Raw genomic sequence first — 23301 nt, forward strand, 5'->3', positions numbered from 1 at the left:
TTATCGTATCTGTCTCTCTCTTACCTCTCGCTCCATCCATCCATCCATCCATCCATCTTGCCCTGAAGACTAACTAAGAGTGCATTGTTGTTTTGTTGGCTAGCCTTTCAATCACCTTCCAAGGTCAACATGAGAACTTGCACACCTCTCCAGGTAAAATGCCTTGGCACATTGAATTCCATCCGCCTCGGCACATTGAATTCCATCCGCCTCAGTCACACGGACGACATAATTGTATTACCTAATATCTCTTGATTGAAAAATACACTGTCTACCGCTGTAATGCTGAAAAACTTGCTATGTTCAATTTCAAAGAAAAACGACCTGCGTCTCGGAGCTTACTTAGATTGCTTTTAGAAAGTGTGTACAAGGTGAGAGAAAAAAAAAAGAAATAGATTGCTTTGGCACAAATGGCTTGTTGGAGGAGCATTTGTTTTATTTATATATTTTGGGCAATTGTTTCTCCTCGGTGGCGGGAACACCTCATACAAATGAGATCATCTGTCCAGATACTCCCCCTGAATTGAACGTTATCAACACGTTGGCTCACTTTGCATTTTCCTGAGGCTCGCCCCCCTCCTCGTATCTGGCGGCCATGAATCAACTGTGAAGTTTAATTTAGTGTGTGTGTGTGTGTGTGTGTGTGTGTGTGTGAACCGCTGTGAGGGGGAGGTGTTGGCAGGCGTGGATGTTTGTGTGGGGGAACGTTTGTGTGTGTTCGCGCTTTTGTGTCTGTGTGTTTTGAGCCGTGTGTGTGTGTGTGTGTGTGTCTCAGACAGTGGGGAGTTATTTATTTTTTTGGGTGTCGAGCGAGGCTGAGGCGAGACAGAATTCCAGAAGCTTTGGATGGGTTCTGGAGGGCTCACTGGTTTCACTGGAGCAGTCCAATCCGGTTAAGTAGGGTTGACTCATCGGTGCCGCTGCACTGCTGCGGTGGCATAAGACCACCTGGTACCCATCTCGCCCTCCCTCCCCGGCTTGACTCAACATTGCACAGCTCTGGAAGGAACACACTGCCTGCCTGCCTCCCTGCCACTGGTTTACTTACCGGAAGGATTTCACTCTTCATTTTAGGAATGCTCATTCTGTGTTTTCCCATTTCCACCATCCTATTGAAAATATGAATATTGAATAAGTAAGGTTTTTAGTTGGGAAAATTAGGTTCATATTAATGATTGCAGTCAGATGCAAATACATGAGAGGAGTAAGAAAACAAAGGGTTTTACATGGCAAAGATTCAAGACACAAAATGCATCCTCAGACTTATTTTTAGGGATTTAATGACTAGTGAAAGTAAACAAACATAAAAAAAACCCTCTTCTTATTACAGCACTCTAAGTACACAAACCAGAGCCGCCAGAAAATGTGTAGCGAGCTGGAATTTCCCCCCAGTACTTTTCAATCTGGTGTGACGCCCGGCACATCACTTTCAAAGCAGCAGCACAGAACACGTTTACCAGACATAGTCATTAGTTCATGACTTAGAGAGAAAAAAATTTTTTTCACGCTTATTTTGACAAGTTGACATAGTACCTCCCCCATCTAGCGACTACGACCCTGTCCCAGTGTCACCCCCCCCCACACTCGCTGCGACAGGTGGATTCACTTGTCAGTCACAGTGGTCTCCTAGCTGCAGCCTACAGAGCCTCATCAACCTCGCCTCTCAACAGCTTAGTTGCATCTCGTTTGACAGTCTGCCTTCTGCACTTGGTTTCTTTTTTTCCGCTCACTCTCCTCTCCTGCCTGAGATGTGCCTGTACCAATCCATCGAGACTCTACTCCCCGCTACGTCAAAAGCAAATGTATGGACCACAGAGGACTTCCAATGTGTGACTGCCCACTATTGCATGGACTTGGGCAGAAACCAGCTCGCTGTTTTACCAGAGCTAAAGAGAGGCAAGGGCGTCAGAACAGTGGATGACATAATGAATGAAATTAAAGGGCCTGGGAATGGTTGTCCGGCTATACTTAGAATTAGCTAAACTCATCTATATTTTTTAGTGATACCAGCGTCAGAACGACTGCCAAAGCACAGAGGCTTAACAGTACGGCTATTCTTCACCCGGACAGGTGGGCAGCGCTTTATCTAAATAAAATAAGGAAATATCTTTGCACTTAAATTAGCAAAATAAAATTCACTTTTGGAATGTTTTAACCTATAAAAATATATTTTAGCGCTTAAATAAAGACAATGTAACCCTGCTTTGCATAAAGCTTAGACGTCCTCCAGTGATTTTAAAAAAGGTTTCCTGTTGAAAAGCGGTATCCCAAGTATAAATACAGTAAAGTACACACACTTCAGAAAGACGCCACGTAGAAATGTTTAACCATTTTATAAGCAATGAATTCATGCACGTCTTTGTGTATAGGCTCTGCTCCTTCAGTGTAGCTCACTGCCCAAGCAAAGCATCAATATAAAATAACCTACAGGCAGTGAGCAGACCCGGTCAGCTTAAATAGACTGCCAATAAGGTAGGCGTGATTGTTACTAGTCTCTAATTGCTGCCATCTCAGCTGATGCGTCAGCCTGAGGCGGGGCACTCGGTTTCCCTTCTGAACTGGTTCCGCTTAATTTCAGAAAGAAAATGCCATGTAGAAATATGTTTTAACCATTTATTAAGCAATGAATAATTCAAGTCTTGGCATATAGGCTCTGCTCCTTCAGGGTAGATCACTGGCCAAGCAAAGCATCAATATAAAATAGTCTACGGGTAGTGAGAGCGGTAAGCTATACCAATCCCCCAAAACAGCAAAACCTTACGCCAGCCGACTGTGTAGCTATGCCAGATATAATCATTTGACCAGCTAAAGTAAACCTACCAGGGCCTCCTGAGCGTGGCGGTCTAAGGCACTGCATCGCAGTGCTAGAGGCATCACTACAGACCCAGTTTCGATCCCGGGCTGTATCACAACCGGCGTGATCGGGAGTCCCATAGGGCGGTGTCCGAGGGTTTGGCCGAGGGGGCTTTACATGGCTCATCGCGCTCTAGAGACAACTTGTGGCGGGCCGGGCACCTGCAGGCTGACCTCTGTCGTCAGTTGAACGGTGTTTCCCCTGACACATTGGTGCGGCTGGCTTCCAGGTTAAGCGGGTGAGTGTTAAGAAGCGCGGTTTGGCGGGTCATGTTTCGGAGGACGAATGACTCGACCTTCGCCTCCCGAGCCCATTGGGGAGTTGCAGCGATGAGACAAGATTGAAATTGGGGAGAAGGGGTTCAAATAAATACATAAATAGTCAACCTACAATCGCAAGAATGAATACTATGTAGGAATGTTAACCATGTGTGGCATAAACTGAACGACGTATGACTCCTGTCCCCCGTGATGAGCTTCATCTTGGCACATGTGAACTATCTTGCCAATGTAGCAGTGTGAACCCAGCTGGCCTAGAGACACACCGCCGGGTACCCTCGATTTGAGGCCAGATGAGCTTCATCTTGGCACATGTGCCTATCTTGCCAATGTAGCAGTGTGAACCCAGCTGGCCTAGAGACACACCGCCGGGTGCGCTCACTGATCTATACGAGTAGCCTGATCATCTGTGGCCTACATGAAATATCTATCATCTAGTGGGCTCCCGAGTGGCGCATCATCTCAGTGCAAGAGGCGTCACTACAGTCCCTGGTTCAAATCCAGGCTGCATCACATCCGGCCGTGTTTGGGAGTCCCATAGGGCGGTGCACAATTGGCCCAGCGTCGTCCAGGTTTGGCCAAGGTAGGCCATCATTGTAAATAAGAATTTGTTCTTAACTGACTTGCCTAGTTAAATAATGGTTCAAATAATATTTTTTCTCTCTTTTAAAACACACAACCTAAGGAATATGCCCCCAGCCAACCACCTGTGCTAATATGCAAAGAACTTTTATTACGATAACAACCAAAGCAATGCTATTGACTGTGAACCTTTATTTAACTTGGCAAGTCGGTTAAGAACAGATCTCTGAACGCCGACATAGCGATCTATATAAGGCATGGAACACGCAAATTAACTCATCACTTTTGACACCCAAAATCTCCATGGCGTTTAATCTAATATAGCGTTCATAGGAAGCAGAGGACCAATGCCCCGTGATCTCCAGTGTGGCTGCAGGGACAGATAGAGAAGCTGTTGATGCGACGCCGATGCAAAACGAATGGGTTTGCGTATAGCTCAGGAGATGGCCCCGCAGGAGGAGACAGAGCCGTGATGAAAAACCAGTATGTTGTCATTGGTTTGCCTGCATCAGTGACGAATAATGGATCACCCGAAGTGGCCAGTGGTCGCCATTGCAGGTAGCATAACATGGAAGAGAGGACAGAAAGGAGAGTTAGTTTGAGTAATGGTACCGTTACCCTTCCTATCAGTTTGGGAATGCTTACCCAACAAGGTGAACGTGTGTCCCTGATTTAAATCAGAAAATCATGAAATGATTAAAGAGAAATGAATACTAACTGTATTTCATTACCGTAAAAACTCATAGAAAGCCGCAAGACAACTAACTGCCTTAAGTACAAATGATTGTACGATCCGAACACCCTTAACATGAATCCATGTATATAGAGTGAGGGTGATAGTGACCTTTGTCGTTGCCTGAAGATTGCTCTTTTGAAGCACATGAGGCTGATGCAACATAGCTAATGGACCACAGGCCGACAATCATGATCATATACCAATACTGCAAGAACTCGGGTAGATTTCACAATCCTCAGAAACATTTTAAATTGTAACATGGTAGCAGAGGATCAGGGAGAAGTAGCAGCGGCGACAATAGCGCAGACGAAGGAACCAGAGCCGCGACGAGATCCAGTGGCTTCTCACTGGGCGCCAGCATCAATGTTGAACAGAGGTCCGCCAGCTGCTGCCCGTGCTCAGCATGCAGGCTGAGATAAAGCAGTGTTAGTTCCGGTGATGACACGTGTTCCACATGTGAGCATACATAATGCAAACAGAACTTAAGAGATAACGCAGAAAGGAACATTTTAGTGTATTCAGACTGAAGCACCCCTGAAGCCATCGTACAGACCGCATCTGGAAAAGGGTATTTTTGAACACCATTGCCTCAACGTGATTTTCAAACCTGCGCTACTGAGAGAGGAGATACTCTTTCGATATGCCAGACTGAATTTGGAATAGAAAAGACATGCGCGGTTATATAACAGAAGACATTGTACAGAAAGACCCTACAGTAGACTGCTGTATGGCACAGCTCAGCCGTGACATACCATCACTTAGCAAGAAAAACACAGTATTACTAAAACCCGAAACCGCAGCTATACGTTAGCTACGTATCCACCTTACCTAATGTCATACTGACATTGCTCAGCAGTAGCTGATGCGTCTGCAGCGTGCACAGTGGGAGTGACCTGATAATCAAAACCTACAAATAGTCTACCTGAGCTGAAGGTTTACCGGAAGATACCATGAGACATAGCCATGAGAGAAGAATACATCACCTGATAACGAGAGAAAGACCCCATGGATTACTAGAATAAGCCTAAAATAAGCTCCAAAAGACCTTCCCAAAAAGAGGCAATGAACGCTTGATCACTAACACTGATCGCCATGTGGGTGTTACGCAATCCCACCACATGCTAGGTAATCCTAGTATAAACAGCCCATCCAACACAGTTGACACTATAGCAGCCTTGATTAGTCATCCTATAGCTATACGGCGTCAGCTTCCCCACATAGGTCCAGGGTGATAACATCTGAAGAGGAAAGGTTAAGATTAGGCAGAAGTATTAATGAGGCTGTACTCCTGGGAATATATGTTTGGTGATGAAAAGACCCGTATTGTTTAGCTGACGACAGACTAATGGCATTCGAGTAGCGCAAGATATCACGCTGCTCGACTGTTATAGCTGATATAGCGCGCAGACATTTGGGTCACTGTAAATTGGTAGATATGAGTCACGCTCAGTGAGCTGCGTCAAGGGTATAAGACGCTCTATGCCTTACTACTATCCTAAGAGTATGTGCCATTTGTACTGCAAAGGTCCAGCAGATGCTGTGGAAGGGATAGCTAGTGTCGCCCTCTTAAGTCACCACAACCTCAGTGTGTTCTTGCAATAATAGCACACATGCCACAGCGACTGTGCAGATTATACAGAACGTGACAGCCAATGCGTGTATAAACGTAACATCCACCTTGGTGACGTATTCCGAGCCTAACCAGCACGTGCTCCCACGATGCAATATTGGCAGCCATGCCATTATGCGTGCATTGTAGAAGACGAATCAAAGAACATCAGCAGACACCTGAATGTAGTGAAATAACAAAATGCAATCAGAAAATAATTAATAGCAGTGCTGATGCGTGACGTGTTTGCTACAATAGCATATGATAGAATAAGACCAGTCACTAGAAAAACGACTCGAGGGCAAGAAGGACTGGCAGGGAGGGCAACCTATGTAAAATGGATGCCACGTGATGAGACATGCTAACAAACAGTCTAAACCTTCTGCTGCAAATACAAACTAAGTAAATATAACTACGTTGACTGAAATTATACCATAATTGCAAGCTAATGGTGTGACTCATGTATTAGTATACACTATTGAAAACAGATTTTCTGATTGCTCAGAGCAGAAACCAGCAAAAGTGTAGCTATACAAGCGCACTAATCGAAAGTTGAATGCGTTCTTTCTTAAACTTTTAAGGGAATAGGTTCCAAGATAATACCCATAGTCATTGTACAACATTTGAGGTGTGACTGCCGCCGCAAGTCACTCGATCTAATGTGACTGGGAGGACCTGTAAAATGTAGGCCATCACTGATAGTATGTTGTAATTCAGCGTTCTCATGATCTGTGCTACTCGCAGTGATAACTACCATCGACGTTGATGCTGCACTAAATGATAAACGTCTGCATAGAGAATTACATACTATTGAATCACCGTGATAAGCACCATATCCTGCTCAAGATTATAAAACATTGACGCTCACTCGCTGTATATCGATGCATAGCCTGTATGCTAGCCTAGCATAGGCTACTTCCTCCTTGTATGAGTTGGGATGATTCCCTGTGATGGGGTGTGTGTTCACAGACGCGCCAAATCTACCCCAAAGCTTGTATTGGGAACAAACGAGTAGGCTATGTGATAGGCTACTCTCGAGGCTCATTTTATTTGTAGCCGGCTACTGACTGACAACAGTAAAGCAGCAACATGGTTGATCCTCGCCAACAATGACATCCCTGCAGCAGCCAAACATTGCAACATGAGCATATTGATCGAGGTGAGCGAGGCTCAAAGCTAGCAAACATGGAAAATGAAAATATATCACAACACCGCAGCATAGCGCGCGGCAGCGGGATGAGTGAGCAGACCCGGTCAGTTTAAATAGACTGCCAATAAGGTGGACGTAATTGTTACTAACCTCTTTGTTCCATCTCAGTTAATGCATCAACCTGGGGCAGGGCACTGGGGTTTCCCTTCTGAACTGGCTCCTCTTAATTTAAGGGAGAAAATGCAGTTGAAAGTGGTTGAAAAACGAGTTTTAATGACTCCAACCTAAGTGTATGTAAACTTCTGGCTTCAACTTTTAAGCAAAATAGTGTTTTTTTTTTTTACATCTGCAAAATTCTAGGAGTAGGGCTTTCAAGGAGTTGGTCTGATGGTGACTTTATGTCATTGGGCTCCACATTGCTTTAGGAACAATAGAGGTGCAAAAGAGGAAAGGTCGCCCCCCCTTGTGCCATGTCATGAGGATACCTGGATCACCTATTGAGAGGTGTTTAATGAGGTGAAAAGGAGACTGGAGTAGGACTTAAAATAATGAATAATTACAGAAGAACACTAATCAGATGATTAAATAATAGATGCTTAAAGGTCAATTCCACCAATTTTCAACCACATCTCGAGCACAATACCAGTGTCTACATACAGTTGAAGTCAGAAGTTTACATACACTTCGGTTGGAGTCAATAAAACTTGTTTTTCAACCACCCCACACATTTCTTGTTAACAAACTATAGTTTTGGCAAGTCAGTTAGGACATCTACTTTGCATTACACAAATAATTTTTCCAACAATTGTTTACAGACAGATTATTTCACTTATAATTCACTGTATCACAATTCCAGTGGGTCAGAAGTTTACATACACAAAGTTGACTGTGCCTTTAAACAGCTTGGAAAATTCTAGAAAATGATGTCATGGCTTTAGAAGCTTCTGATAGGCTAATTGACATCATTTGAGTCAATTGGAGGTGTACCTGTGGATGTATTTCAAAGCCTACCTTCAAACTCAGTGCCTCTTTGCTTGACATCATTGGAAAATCAAAAGACATTTTTGGAGAAATGTCCTCTTGTTTGATAAAACAAAAATAGAACTGTTTGGCCATAATGACCATCGTTATGTTTGGAGGAAAAAGGTGGAGGCTTGCAAGCCAAAGAACACCATCCCAACCGTGAAGCACGGGGGTGGCAGCATCATGTTGTGGGGTTGCTTTGCTGCAGGAGGGACTGGTGCACTTCATAAAATAGATGGCATTATGAGGAAGGGAAATTATGTGGATATATTGAAGCAACATCTCAAGACATCAGTCAGGAAGTTAAACCTTGGTCGCAAATGGGTCTTCCAAATGGACAATGACCCCAAGCATACTTCCAAATTTGTGACAAAATGGCTTAAGGACAACAAAGTCAAGGTATTGGAGTGGCCATCACAAAGCCCTGACCTCAATCCCATAGAAAATGTGTGGGCAGAACTGGAAAAAGCGTGTACGAGCAAGGAGGCCTACAAACCTGACTCAGTTACACCCGCTCAGTCAGGAGGAATGGGCCAAAATTCACCCAGCTTATTGTGGGAAGCTTGTGGAAGGCTACCAGAAACGTTTGACCCAAGTTAAACAATTTAAAGGCAATGCTACCAAATACTAATTGAGTGTATGCCAACTTCTGACCCAGTGGGAATGTGATGAAAGAAATAAAAGCTGAAATAAATCATTCTCTCTACTATTATTCTGACATTTCACATTCTTAAAATAAAGTGGTGATCCTAACTGACCAAAGACAGGGAACTTTTACTAGGATTAAATGTCAGGAATTGTGAAACTGAGTTTAAATGTATTTGGCTAAGGTGTATGTGAACTTCCGACTTGAACTTTATGTGAAAACGGCACATTTCTGAAATAGAACATTAAGTTCTGGATGATGACCTTGTTAAATTTTTTTTATAAACAGTAGTTTTCATACTTGGGGAGCAAGAAAATACCCTCTCTCTGGCTAGAAACCCATTGCAGATTTTGAAAATCGGTCTCCCTTACTTTTAATCAGTGGTAGGAACCTACATTATTTTTCAATCGTTTCGTTCTGAACAGAACCATATATTTTTTTTGTTTTGTTCCACTGTTCCGACCAGCAAAATAAAATTCTGAACCGGTTCGACCCCCCCAAGAAAGTTATGGTTCATATTGTTTCCGTTCCGTTCTGTTCTTTTTTTTTTTAAACCTCTGAAATCTATTATTATTATTTTTTTTACCTTTAGCTGGACATTAAATTACTTCACCAATGGATCGAGCAGCTTGCTACGGAGCGGGACAGTTCTGTACATGCATTTAACAGACAATTGTAGCGTAGGGTGTGAGATGTGGCTGAAATTTCTCGGGTGAGGAGAGAGCTGGGCATGAAGCACTGGGCATCTTGTTGTTATGACATGCTTTAGCTATCTGAATTAGGTCCCCAGAATTATACCTACAGAGGAGCGGCTTCTATGAAGGAACTTTGAATGTTGTTGAACTTCAGAGAGTTGGCGTAACCTGGGGCGGCAGGTAGCCTCGTGGTTTAGAGCTTTAGACTAGTAACCGAAAGGTTGCAAGATCGAATCCCTGAGCAGACAAGTTACAAATCTGTTGTTCTGCCCCTGAACAAGGCAGTTAACCCACTGTTCCTAGGCTGTCATTGAAAATAAGAATTTGTTCATAACTGACTTGCCTAGTTAAATAAAGATAAAATATATATATTTTTTAATTGCTAATGTTGGACCAGAGCTAGCCCTTAATCATGACTCTTACTTCCATTACATTACACATAATGCCGCATAGAGTTTGAGTGCTAGACCAGAGCTAGCTAGCTAACAAGCTTGTGTGGGCAGAGCGCCACCAGAATGAAATAAAAACATGTATTTTTGTAGTAAATAAATCAAATGTGAAACGTAACTACTATAGTAGCCTTAACTAGCATTGAAAAAGTTAATCCATTCTTCTCTAATTAAAAATATCTCCCTAATTTCTGAATCATGCTTGTGTTGTCAAATCAAACCTTATTTGTCACGTGCGCCGAATACAACAAGTTTAGACGTTACTGTGAAATGCTTACTTACAAGCCCTTAACCAACAGTGCAGTTCAGTAGCTAGATTATGCTTCGGAGGGGATGGTAGCCTTCACACACACACTTGTAAATATATGTTGCGTTTTTTTGTGGGACTGGAAGAAAATGGCCAGAACGTAAAATTATGTTATTAACCAGTTCCCTTGCTTTTAAAATAACTGTTCTGTTCCTTGTATTTCTTTTTAATGGTTTTCGTTTCTGTTCCCTGAACTGGTTCCAACTCCTGTTTTAAATCCTATCCTGTCATATCACAGATTAAAAAAATAAAATATATATATATATATGCCCTTGATTCTAATCTTTTAAACCACAGATCATAGCCATTTTTACATATCTAGACACTGGTATGGCGCTGGAGATAATTAATGAGGTTGAAAAGTGGCGGAATTGCCCGTTAATGTCTTATGTGTGTATAGAGTGAGATTCATATTTAAAGACATTGCAACCATTATGTGCATAAAGCTCAGCCCTGCTATAGCAGTTCACTAAGCTATACATCTCGGTTAGGGCCAAGTCTTGCTTAGGGCCACCAAAAGGCTAGGGCCGGCCTTTTTACAGTCTATTGAAGTTGTCTCTGGCTCTTTTGATATCAGATTCAGAATGAATAACAAGGTTTGTGGTAGTTTGGAAGGGTTTGATCCATCATATGAACCGACAATAACAAAAAAAAACTGTCATATAGCACAGACGAAAAGGGAAGCTATGGCTATCTATAATAATGATGATAATAGTAATAATCATATTTTGTCATAGCCTACGAATAGGACCGAGTTTTACCTAACCAGGTCATGAGATCAGGAAAAACTCCAGGCCCCAGAAATGTATCAAACACCTTGTACCCAAAAAGGCTCACTGTTGATGGCCAATGTACGTTATTAGTTAGAACCCCATTTTAAAAAAAATCATAAATTAGGGTTGCTGGGCCTTTTTTTGAATGAGTGCAAAACAGGAGAATTAACATCACCGTTTGGACTCCAAAGGTGCCCAGAACACACATTCCAATGATCCAACAATATAAACGGAGGTGGCTTTTCTGGCTTCCCACAAGCACAGCTTTTCCGACACGGCACTTCTCAGTTTTTTCCGGGACAGCGCGCTGATTCTTACTTGATGGGCTCTTGATTGTAAGAGGTTGGAATGCTCTTTGGACAAGTTTTGTTAGCAAGCCTTGTTATCCAGGGAAACCTACAATAAGTACATTTACAGCGCATCATTACAGTCAGTTGCAGCTTGAATGTGCTCTGGGTACATTTTCTGCATTCTGCTGGACCTATCTCTGCTCTTCTGAAGTGGTACCATTCCATTCCAGCTGCTAAAAGAATAATAGTTGCTTCTGAGTAAGATGTCCGCCCACACCTATCTTTTGAACCTCATCACCTCCTTGGCGTTAGAGGCACTCTCCAAGGCCGGCACTGTGTTTAAAAAAAAGCCTTGCCAGGGAGGAGAAGCCATTCACAGTAAAATGTACAAGCATTTCTAAAGGTTCTGCTGCGGTCCAGCTGTCGGTGGAGGCGTCGTGAAAAGAAAGCCTTTCAGGGATTTCTAGCTGGAGGTCAGCCGCCATTGTAGACGAGACTGAATGCTTTCCCAGTGTGTGAGGATGCTGCTGCTGCTGCCTGCCTGCACATTTCTTGCCAGTCACACGTGCACATACATTTTCTTGTATTATTGTAAATTACAATGTGTACCAGTGTGACCTGGGATGTCTCCTTTTTCTCTATTTTTATGTCAGCCCACTGTGATTTATATTTTCAGTGTGCTTTTTTTCATCCACACGAGCAAACACGTGCACGTTCACATGCATTCACACAGCAAACATACAAGCACATGCACACTCATGACCCTACTGAATGGGTGGCAATATACACATCACAGCTGAAACCCTCTGCTCATGTGCTCAGCTCTGTACACAGCCAATGAGATATAGGCTTTGTATGCAGCGAAGTCTGTGAGAAAGACCATATACTCTGTATATACACTGAGTGTACAAAACATTTGGAACGCCTGCTCTTTCCATGACAGACTGACCCCAGCAATGCTCCCTGTAAGCAGCGCGTTGACGAGCAGTAGCCCACCCGGGACTGCCACGCAGAAGAAATATCAGTCCACAGAGCGAAGCATGAGATTGAACTTCACCTAACTTTCTAGAGTAGTGGGCACCAACCAGATTGACTGGTCGATCTCCAAGGCATTGCTAGTCGATCGCCAAACATTTTTGTAAAACAAAACAATGATAAAGCCTTATTCCTATTTTCTTTTTAATTCTCGGGCTGTTGGCAGTAGATGCACCCAATTTCAACTGCCCTGCGCGCCAGGCAGGTGAATTTCATGTCTCTGAAGGTACAAATTCTGCCTTCCCGGTGGTCCCGGAGAGCAAATCAAGTGCAATAGCCCTACCGCTCGCAAATCGTATGGCTCCGTGTCTGCAGTAAAGTAGCAGGCATAAAAGAAAGCTACAGCGAAGTTGATACTGTGAGATTTCAAAACGTTTAAAACCATGACTAGAGAGAGACTGTCAACGAATGCAGCAAAGAACTGCTGTTTTTATGAGTGAGTTCATGTTTAAGTTCTTACTCAGCACTGTCAACACTTTGTATTCAACACTTTTATAAGCCATAAAATGTGCTTTCTTCCTATTTCCATTCATCTCTACAACAAGCATTGCAGCAGGATAAATGAGTGTATCCATAGGCTTGCGTTGTTATTATTAGCGGCTTGCGTCTTTTTGAATATCAAGGAATATTTCCCTTCTCTGTTCATATGAATAACGACATGAATTTGTGCATGAGGCAGAAATAATGTGGTGCGACTCGAGTTACGCCATCAGCTGGAAGACTGTGCCCCTTTTTGGTCAGTGTCAGTGGAGGAAAGGGAGAGCGGAGGGACGTTGAGAGGCGGACCCTCAGTCTGCTGCTCTCCCTCCGGTGAGACTGACCATCAGATGCAGGCAGCATCAGCCCAGTAAAATGAAAGGCTCACTCCACTGTGCCTCACAAGTAATACAACAACGGATCTATTACCGGGGTGATCATATTGCCTACCTAATGTTTTGAAATTTAATTGGAAAAATATGTCCCGAACAACAATACATTGGCAGGCAATTGAAGCAATGATAATCTATTGGGTCTTTAGCTTACTGCACAAACCTCATTGCTACAGTACTGTTTTTAATTGGTTAATGTTGCATAGGTTTACATTTAAGTTATGTTAAAAAATAATCTGATTGGTAGATCTCGGCTTGCATTTTGACTCCGTGATCTTGACTCAAAAGGTTGGTGACCACTGTTCTAGAGTTTTCCCTGTTTACACTATCAACGTTTACCTTTACTGTGGCAATTGTGATCGAATCAACGCAATATTAGCCACATTCAATGCAACATACTGAAACAAAACGAACTATGTTGATTTTGTTGTAGCAGAACGCATCGGAGTAGGGTTTTATTGCATTGACACGCACGACTCAGCCCGTACTCTGCACAGACCGGTGCGGCATAACCGATCAGAGCTGCAGTAGGCTTATATGAAATTGACCATTGCCATATATGGATCTGTGACATTTACTTTGAACTGGACCGTGTTTACAGCATGAGCGGTCGTGAGTAGATGCGCTTGTTTTGATATTAAAGCGAGAGCTGCATGTAGCCACGTGTGCACATTTTGTTCATATCCTTTGCTAGTTAGTGAGTTATTAGCCCAATTATAGATAATTTGTAGTCAGCAATAGGGGAGTGATTTGCTTTCTACAAGAGCACAAAACGTGTACATTTCTAGACATCTTTGAAAAGAGAGTCAGGTAAAGAGCTTTTTTTGTTTAAAGGGGCAGTGTTGTATTTGGAGACAGGCCTTTTAATTTATTTTACCTTTATTTAACTAGGCAAGTCAGTTAAGAACAAATTCTTATTTTCAATGGCATAGGAACAGTGGGTTAGCTGCCTGTTCAGGGGCAGAACGACAGATTTGTACCTTGTCAGCTCGGGGATTTGAACTTGCAACCTTTTGGTCATGGTTACAACACTCTAACCACTAGGTTACCCTGCCGTCCCCGCTTGAATAAACTATGTAGCCAATAGGCAGAGGATAGCATAATTTGTATGATTCTCTGTAATAATGGTATGGGAATAATGCTTTTTATTTTGTAAAGTGGTTTCTTGCATCAAACAACACAACATTTTGTCACCTCATCTCAAGGACAAGTAGATATGCAGGGCTTGACCTTAACCAGGTTTATTTTTTTTTATATATATTTTTTTTAAATATCAATCAATGTAGGCCTACATTAAACACCACACATTGGCTGCTACTGTAGGCTGAATGATAGAACAGCTATTTCCATGTTAAAATGTTATGGGATGCATTTTCTCCATTGTTTTTGATGGCAGCCACTCTAGTAGGCCTACATTATAATCAAATAGCCACAGTAGCCTACTTGGCCACTGTTATAACTAACTTAAAGCAGGTACAGCCTCTGTGTTCACAGTAAACGTGCGCTGGAACTTGCACAGAACTTTCACAATGTTCATGTTTGCGCTCAGCAGACCAGAAATGTGCTCAGTGCCGAAAAAATGTATAGGGAACATTGCTGACCAGGTGAATCAAGGTGAAAGCTATGATCCCTTATTGATGTCACCTGTTAAATCCACTTCAATCAGTGTAGATGAAGGGGAGGAGACAGGTTAAAAAAAGATTTTTAAGCTTTGAGACAATTGAGACATGGATGTGTGCCATTTAGAGGGTGAATGGGCAAGATACAAATTTGAAGTGCCTTTTGAGCGAGATACGGTAGTAGGTGCCAGGCGTGCCAGTTTGTGCCAAGAACTGCAACGCTGCTGTGTTTTTCACGCTCAGCAGTTTCCCGTGTGTATCAAGAATGGTCCACCACCCAAAGGACGTCCAGCCAACTTCACACGACTGCTGGAGGCATTGGAGTCAACATGGGCCATTGTACCTGTGGAACGTTTTCGACACCTTGTGGTCCATGCCCCGACAAACTAAGGCTGTTCTGAGGGCAAAAAGGGGGGTGCAACTCAATATTAGGAAGGTGTTCCTCATGTTTTGTGCACTCAGTGTAATTTGTAAGATATAGGCCCTCTATGTAGTCTATGAGATAAAGGCTATGTATGTAGTCTGAGTTATAGGCTCTGTACACAGCCTGTGAGTATACAGGCTTTGTATGCAGCCAAGCCTCTGAGGAAGACTATACTCTGTGTATAGTTTGTGAGATATACACTAGTGTATGTAGTCTGAGATACAGTGCCTATAGAAAGTCACCACCCTTGGATTTCTGAAAATGTTATTGTTACAAAGTGGGATTAAAATGTATTTAATTGTCTTTTTTTGTCAATCTACACAAAATACTCTGTCAAATGGAAAAATAAAACACTAATATACCTTGATTAGTTAAGTATTCATTCCCCGGAGTCAAAACATGTTAGAAACACCTTTGGCAGCAATTACAGCTGTGAGTTTTTGGTGGGATAAGTCTCTAAGAGCTTTTCTCTGTCAAGGTGTTGGGTATCATGGCTAGATAGCAATTTAAGTCTTGGCATAGATTATCAATCAGATTGACGTCAAAACTGTAACTTGGCCACTCAGTGTCTTCTTGGTAAGCAACTCCAGTGTATATTTTGCTTTGTGTTGTAGGTTATTGTCCTGCTGAAAGGTGTTTGCCTGTGCTTAGCTCCGTCACGTTTTTCATCCTGAAAACTTCCCGGTCTTTGCCGATGTTAAACATACCCATACCTCGATGCAGCCGCTAACATGCTTGAAAATGGAGGCAGTTATTCAGTGACGTGTTGTGTTGGATTTGCCCCAAACATAAGGCTTTGCATTTAGGCCATGAAGTGTGTTCCTTTGCAGTATTACTTTAGTGCCTCGTTGCATACATATGCATGTTTTGCGTATTTCTATTCTGTATATTTTAATATTTTTCACTCTGTCATTTAGGTCATCATTGTGGAGTCACTACACTGTTGATGATCCATCCTCAGTTTTTGCTCATCACAGCCATTGAACTCTGTAGCTGTTTTCAAATCACCAATGGTCTCATGGTGACATCCCTAAGCAGTTCCCTTCCTGTCCTGCAGCTCAGTTTAGAAGTACTGCGTCTTTGATGCATCTGGGTGGGTTTTTAATACATCATCCACAGCACAATGATTAACTTGACCATGCTTAAAAGATTGATTCAATATCTCCTTTGTTATTGTTAACCATCACTGCCCTTTATGAGGCTTTACCTGGTCTGTGTAGTTTAATCTGTGCTTGAAATTCAATACCTGACTGAGGGACCTTAAAGATGTTTTATGTATGGGGCAAAAGAAGGGGGGTAGTCATTTCCTTTCACTTTGACATTGTCTTTTTTGTAGATCAATGACCGAAAATTACAATGAAATATATTTCAATCCCACTTTGTAACGCAACAAAATGTGAAAAAAGTTTAAGGGGGGTGTGGACTTATTATAGGCGCTGTAGCCTCTGCGTGTGGTCTGTAGGATCTGAGATAAAGCCTCTGCGTGTAGTCCTTAGGATCTGAGATAAAGCCTCTGCGTGTAGTCTGTAGGATCTGAGATAAAGCCTCTGCGTGTGGTCTGTAGGATCTGAGATAAAGCCTCTGCGTGTAGTCTGGAGGATCTGAGATAAAGCCTCTGCGTGTAGTCTGGAGGATCTGAGATAAAGCCTCTGCGTGTAGTCTGGAGGATCTGAGATAAAGCCTCTGCGTGTAGTCTGGAGGATCTGAGATAAAGCCTCTGCGTGTAGTCTGGAGAATCTGAGATAAAGCCTCTGCGTGTAGTCTGGAGAATCTGAGATAAAGCCTCTGCGTGTAGTCCGGAGGATCTGAGATAAAGCCTCTGCGTGTAGTCTGGAGGATCTGAGATAAAGCCTCTGCGTGTAGTCTGGAGGATCTGAGATAAAGCCTCTGCGTGTAGTCTATGAGAGACGGGTAACTGCCGAAATGGAAGGAAACGCCAACATAGTGTTTTAATAGGGTGTAAAATATACTTTATCCCTAATTTACTCCAAGTGTTTCCATTATTTTGCCATTTACCTGTATATGCTCTATATGCATCCTATGGAGAGAAAAAAAAGTGTGAGACAATATGGGCTTCATGACCTGTGTAAACCTAATGCTCTATACACATTCTTCCACTGACTTGAGTCATAACTTGAAGCTTAACACCAGTGGTGTCACACTCTAGACTAGAGCCATACTCAATGTGCCAACAGACCTCTCACTGCTTAGAGGAGATTCAGCGCAACTATGCTGAGGGCTGTTTGACACTACAAACATAATAGTACAGGAAGTCTCTTTGGCCTACTTTCTATAGCGGTTCTAGTGGAAAGTATTCACACCCCTTGACCTTTTCCATGTTTTTTTTGTTAGCCTGAATTTGAAAATGATTACGTTGAGATTTTGTGTCACTGATCGACACCCCATAATGTCAGTGTTTTTCGAAATGTTTACAAATGAATTTAAAATGAAAAGCAAACATTTCTTGAGTCAGTAAGTATTCAACCCCTTTGTTATGGCAAGCCTAAAATAAGTTCAGGAGTAAAAATGTGCTTAATAAGTCACAAGGGCCATGGACTCACTCTGGGTGCAATAATGGTGTTTAACCTCTTAAATGTAATAGCAAAATGTAGATTTCCGCCTAAATAGACCTACCCAAAAGTAACTGCTATTCATGTGTAATTACATGATTCTGACATGCAAAACGTTGGTATATTTGGAAAAAAAGACATCTGGGAGATTGAGGAAATTATCAGAAGATATGAGTTACATAGTTCACAAGATCAAGCACACACAAAATAACCTTTTTTATTTATAAAGTCATCTTTCATTGACCAGCTATAAGTGAAGTATTGATGACTAGAGCTGGAAACGCATCAGATGGCTTCCACAACGTGAACCGTATCGGGGGAAAAAAATGGAATTGATAGACCTAACAACTAGAAATGGGCAGATGTTTTAGTAAGTGGTTTCAGGTGTGGTCACGGGATGTTTCCAAGTGTCCCTAAACCTCTCCAAAGTGGCATATGTCTGCAAATTAGATCATTCCAGTGCTATTACATATTTTCAATCCCTAAATGCTATTAAGTTTAAAAACACAATTTCTACCATATCAACCTTACTAAAACATTGTGGTGGTGTTATGGGGTAGGTAGCCCATGGTTAGAGCATTGGGTCTGTAACCAAAAGGTTGCTAGATTGAATCCCGAGCTGACAAGGTAAAAATCTGTCCTTATGCCCCTGAACAAGGCAGTTAACCCACTGTTCCTAGGCCGTTGTTGTAAATAAGAATTTGTTCTTAACTGACTTGCCTAGTAAAATAAAAAATCCAGGGTACATTCAAGTGTCGTTTCAACTTCTCCAAAGTGTCAGAATGTGGTAATTGCACTGTTTTTGCACACTGGATGTGCCTGAAAGTTATTGTTCACTATAAAACGACATTTCTACAACACCAACCTCTCTCAAACATCGTGGTGGTGTCGGGGGACATGCAGGGGATATCCAAGTGTTTTTTTCAACCTTTCCAAAGTGCCTGGACGTTTAGCCAAGGCATATTCAATGTATTGGTCCCCTGTTTACAAAAAACATATAAAGCAACATAAAATGTCTTATCAAACACAAACTTGGTTACACATGTGTCCGTCACTAAAAAAGGTGCAAAAATAGAAACAAGCTGACCTATTTACAAATGGTGTTGGTTTTACATCCCAGATGTAGATGATTTAGATTTCACTTTCACCTCAGCTTGTGCATGTCGTGATTAGCCTTTGAAGCAGTCCCTCTCTGCCAGGAAACAAAAAGCAAACTGGCATTTCGGACAAAAGATCTTGCATTTTCCCTATTTTCTTTTTCAAGAGGTTTATGAAAAGCATGGGATTGTCCACAAAGAGCTTGTACCCACTGCCAAGTAAGGGGAAGTCACACCGAATTAGAGTTACAGTAACTTTACAAAGCGACATTACCTTAAAGTAAAAACACCAAGCCTTAACTTTATCTGTACAGTGTCTCACATAGGTGTGAAGCGCACACGCACAATGCAAACAGTAACACTTTGGAGATAAAGGCAGAGGTGAGAACCACAAACAATGGCCATGAGAGTTTAGTAGCTTCTCCAAACTTACAAGGATGAAACTTAGAACAGCAAACTGAACTAATATGAAACATAAACAAATATATTTTCTTTTAACTATGCAAGTCAGTTAAGAACAAACCCGGATGACGCTGGGCCAATTGTGCACTGCCTTAGACTGTTGTGCCACTTGGGAGCCCATAGACAATAACTACTTTGGAATTATATAAAATTGAAATGACAGAGTTTAATGGCTGTTATAGGAGACAACTGAGGATGAATCAACATTGTAGTTACTCCACAATACTAACATAAATGACAGAGTGTAAAGAAGAAAGCCTTTACATAATACAAATATTCAAAAACATGTTTGCAATAAGGCGATAAAGTAATACTGCAAAAAATTTGGCAAAAGAGCCGTGTGTCCTTCGAAACACAACCCAACCAAGCCGCACTGCTTCTTGACACAATGCTCACTTAACACGGAAGCCAGCCACACCAATGTGTCGGAGGAAACACCGTACACCCGGTGACCATGTCAGCGTGCACTACGCAGGAGTCGCTAGTACGCGATGGGACAAGGACATCTCTGCCGGCCAAACCCTCCCCTAACCTGGACGACGCTGGGCCAATTGTGCGCCGTCCTATGGGTCTCCCGGTCGCGGCCGACTGCGACACAGCCTGAACTCAAACCCGGAATCTCTAGTGGCACTGAGATGCAGTGCCTTAGACCGCTGAGCCCGTACCGGAAGACAAATCCACCTTTCACCAGAACAATAACCTAAAACTCAAGGCCAAATATACACTGGAGTTGCTTATCAAGACGACATTGAATGTTCCTGACCTAGTTACAGTTTTGACTTGAATCTGCTTGAAAATCAATGGCAAAACTTGAAAATGGCTGTCTAGAGTTGACCAATTTGACAGATTTTGAATATTTATTTTGAATAATAACGGGCAAATAGTGGACAATCCAGGTGTGCAAAGCGCTTCGACTTATCTAGAAAGAATCACAGCTGTATTTGTGCCAAAGGTTATTCATGTGTTTTATTTTCCAATAATAATGCAAAAACATTTTTTTCCCCTCTTTCCACTTTGACATTAGTATTCTGTGTAGCTCGTTGACAAGAAAATTACAATGAAATCTATTTTAATCCTACTTTGTAACACAACAAAATGTGGATAAAGTCAAGGGTATGAATACCTTCGGAAAGGCACCGCATGATGGTTTTTCCTTTGTAGCCAATCACCCTGCTCCATGCGGAGACAGCCAGGTCCGCTTCAGACCTCATCGCGCTCGAGTGTGTGAGCCAGACGAACGTCTGTGTGTGTTTTTTAAAACGCGAATAAGGGTACTTCTCTCAGCTGTTATTGGGAATCAGAGCTCCATCATGAGAGGAGAGCAGTAGGCAGCCCAGTTCACAGCAGCCCGGGGGACTGCAGCTCTGGCTTAACACTGTACTAATGTAGCGGTTTCACATTAGATCATTCTTCTACAAACTGCTTGATGACTTCCATTTCAATTTGGATTTCAAATTAGAAATGGATACATCTAATTGTTAGTTTAACAATAATAGCAGTGTTGAAATGATACATTGACTCTCTTGAAATGTCCAAAGTCTTTAGGGGGTGCCCCACATTGTTATCTTTGACGATTGTGGTTGGGGCTCATTTTGATATTTCAAGTTGTTATACAGTGGCCCCAGAACCCCCTATCCCTGCTGTAATTCAAACCCTGATTAATAGCATATGCATTCAATATTTTTCACAAATCACAAACCTCTCATAATACAAGACTGGTTGTTCCTGATGAGCCAGAGATGACAAACTGGCCTCTGATATTAAACTCCAGTCCTTGTGTCTTCGGCAGATAGTGACAGCGAGATCTCCAGTGGGACCGGTGATGTGTCCAAAGACTGCCCTGAGAAGATTCTGGAGTCCTGGGGTGGAATCCTCAACAGATGGTAAGACTCACAGGGAGTGTGGCAGTCATGATGACCACATGAAAATGTATGGAATCATTGAGTTGGAGGATGATGATGGATTGCATGCATGCATGGGCACACTTTACCTACAGTAGCGATATGTAGAGTTCATAAAGCCTTCATATGCGTGACAATATAAGTCATACTGTATGTACCATGTGGCTGCTCCTTTCACTGAGATTCATCCGTTGTTGATGTACAACAACACTCTTTATGCGACTGTCATAGACACGTCATTTTCTTCTCCCTATGCTTTGTAACTAACCGTAGGTGTATCTCACGAGAGACTAAATGCAAGTCTTAACAGAAAGCTGTAGAGAACTGCTTGATCATTTGAACGAAACGCGTTCAATGTATACATTTTCTGATGCTGTGAATTTGTTTGCATAACCACACATTTGCTTTGGTATGTGTGGTCACATTAATAACATTATTTCAAGGGGCCTCCATTTCAGTCCTCATAAAACCTGATCCAGGAACGCAACATTGATAATGGATATCCCCGCCCATGCCTGTACTGTAGATGGCCTTACACTGATAAGAATTGCTGTTTTATGAAGAGTAGAACTCAATTTCTTCAATATATCAGATTCTTAACTACCTCTGTGTGTTGTGTGTGTGTGTGTGTGTGTCAGGCATGGGAACCTGTCTGTGCGGCCTAAGGGCCTGACGGCGCTGGTGAAGCCTGGGGTCCCCGAGGCCCTCAGGGCTGAGGTCTGGCAGCTCCTCTCAGGCTGCCAAAGTGATCAAGCCCTGCTGGAGAAATACCGCATCCTCATCACCAAGGTAAGGAGAGAAAGACACGCATGCGTGCGCACTGATACACACACACACACACACACGATGAGACACACACAAGCACACACCTATTCATCGACATAATCTCACGCACAAAGATGTTCACCGATACACTAACACCTCACTCACACACACATGCTGTGCTCAATGAATCACATGCTTAAAGACATGCACTCGCACACGATTAGTGATTCCCACATGTATTTGAATGTACTCTACAGTTCTGTTGTCTGAAGTGTAAAGGTTGAGAAGTTGCCTTCAAAATGGTCGCATGTTGGCTGTAATGAAAATGTAAGTGTTGCAGAAATGAACACAAGTTAGTCAAGTATGTGTACTGTATAACCATCATGCAAATCGTCATTTCGAGTGCAGAGATTGAGACAATCCTTAAAGACGTTGCTGTGAAAAACATGCTTTTCAACTTGGGGTCGTGAAAGTGTAGTAATGATTTGCATCAACGTGCCCTGCAGGGAATCTATCTCATAACTATTACAGTAGGTGCCACCTTGCAGTTGTCCCTCGTTCCCCTGGAGAGACTGAAGGACTGTCACAACTGGCCAGTAAATTAGCTCCATAAAGAGCCTTGCGTTATAGAATTGGAAAAACTTCATGGTCCACACAATTTGGAAATGTGTCATTGGCTTCACAATGACATGATTGACATAGAAACGGCATTGAAACATCAGAAGCATCTCATCGTCATGGTAATTTCAGTTCAACTTGAATTTGCCAGATTGTTTCAGTGCAACTTGAATTATCATTTAAATTCAACTTGAGTTTGCCAGATCATTTCAGTTCAACTTGAATGTGGATGGTCTGATCCCACAGCGAGCAGAGTTGTTGTGCCTTTAGCTAATTCTCTTATGTTGCTCTTGGAGGTATGCTGGCTCTGATGCCAAGTATGGGTGATGGCAGGAATTTTCCCACAGTAAAAAGGCACTATTGTTGACTCTGGCACAATTTAACAATCCTCGTGGTTAAATAATACTTTTTGGGATTTGGTTTGACAAGGGGATAGGGAAGGGCCATTGGGACACTCGGATTTGAGTGTCTGACAACAACCTGTATAGAGCATCAAATCTGGGACTTTAGAAAAGGGTCCAACTCAAATGTAGGACTGTCTGAACGCTA

General features: G+C 42.4%; 1 protein-coding gene and 1 long non-coding RNA gene across 5 annotated transcripts in view; one reads left to right on the forward strand and one right to left on the reverse strand.

Moving 5' to 3' along the window:
* Window positions 1-23301, forward strand: part of LOC106613570 (rab GTPase-activating protein 1-like) — a 168969-nt gene that overhangs the window by 43099 nt on the left and 102569 nt on the right. For all 4 annotated transcript variants that reach the window (XM_014215968.2, XM_014215971.2, XM_014215969.2 and 1 more), the window contains exons 12-13: window positions 21258-21351; window positions 22008-22158. In XM_014215968.2, the coding sequence (XP_014071443.2) occupies window positions 21258-21351; window positions 22008-22158 (245 nt within the window). The remainder of the gene's footprint in view (window positions 1-21257; window positions 21352-22007; window positions 22159-23301) is intronic.
* On the reverse strand, window positions 3890-5443 carry LOC106613572 (uncharacterized). The gene is made up of 2 exons (XR_001330524.2): window positions 4446-5443; window positions 3890-4217 (listed from the first exon to the last, which is right to left on the reverse strand). It is a non-coding gene; the product is annotated as an uncharacterized lncRNA (long non-coding RNA).

This window comes from Salmo salar, chromosome ssa10, assembly GCF_905237065.1.
Source record: "Salmo salar chromosome ssa10, Ssal_v3.1, whole genome shotgun sequence".
Lineage (NCBI taxonomy): Eukaryota > Metazoa > Chordata > Actinopteri > Salmoniformes > Salmonidae > Salmo > Salmo salar.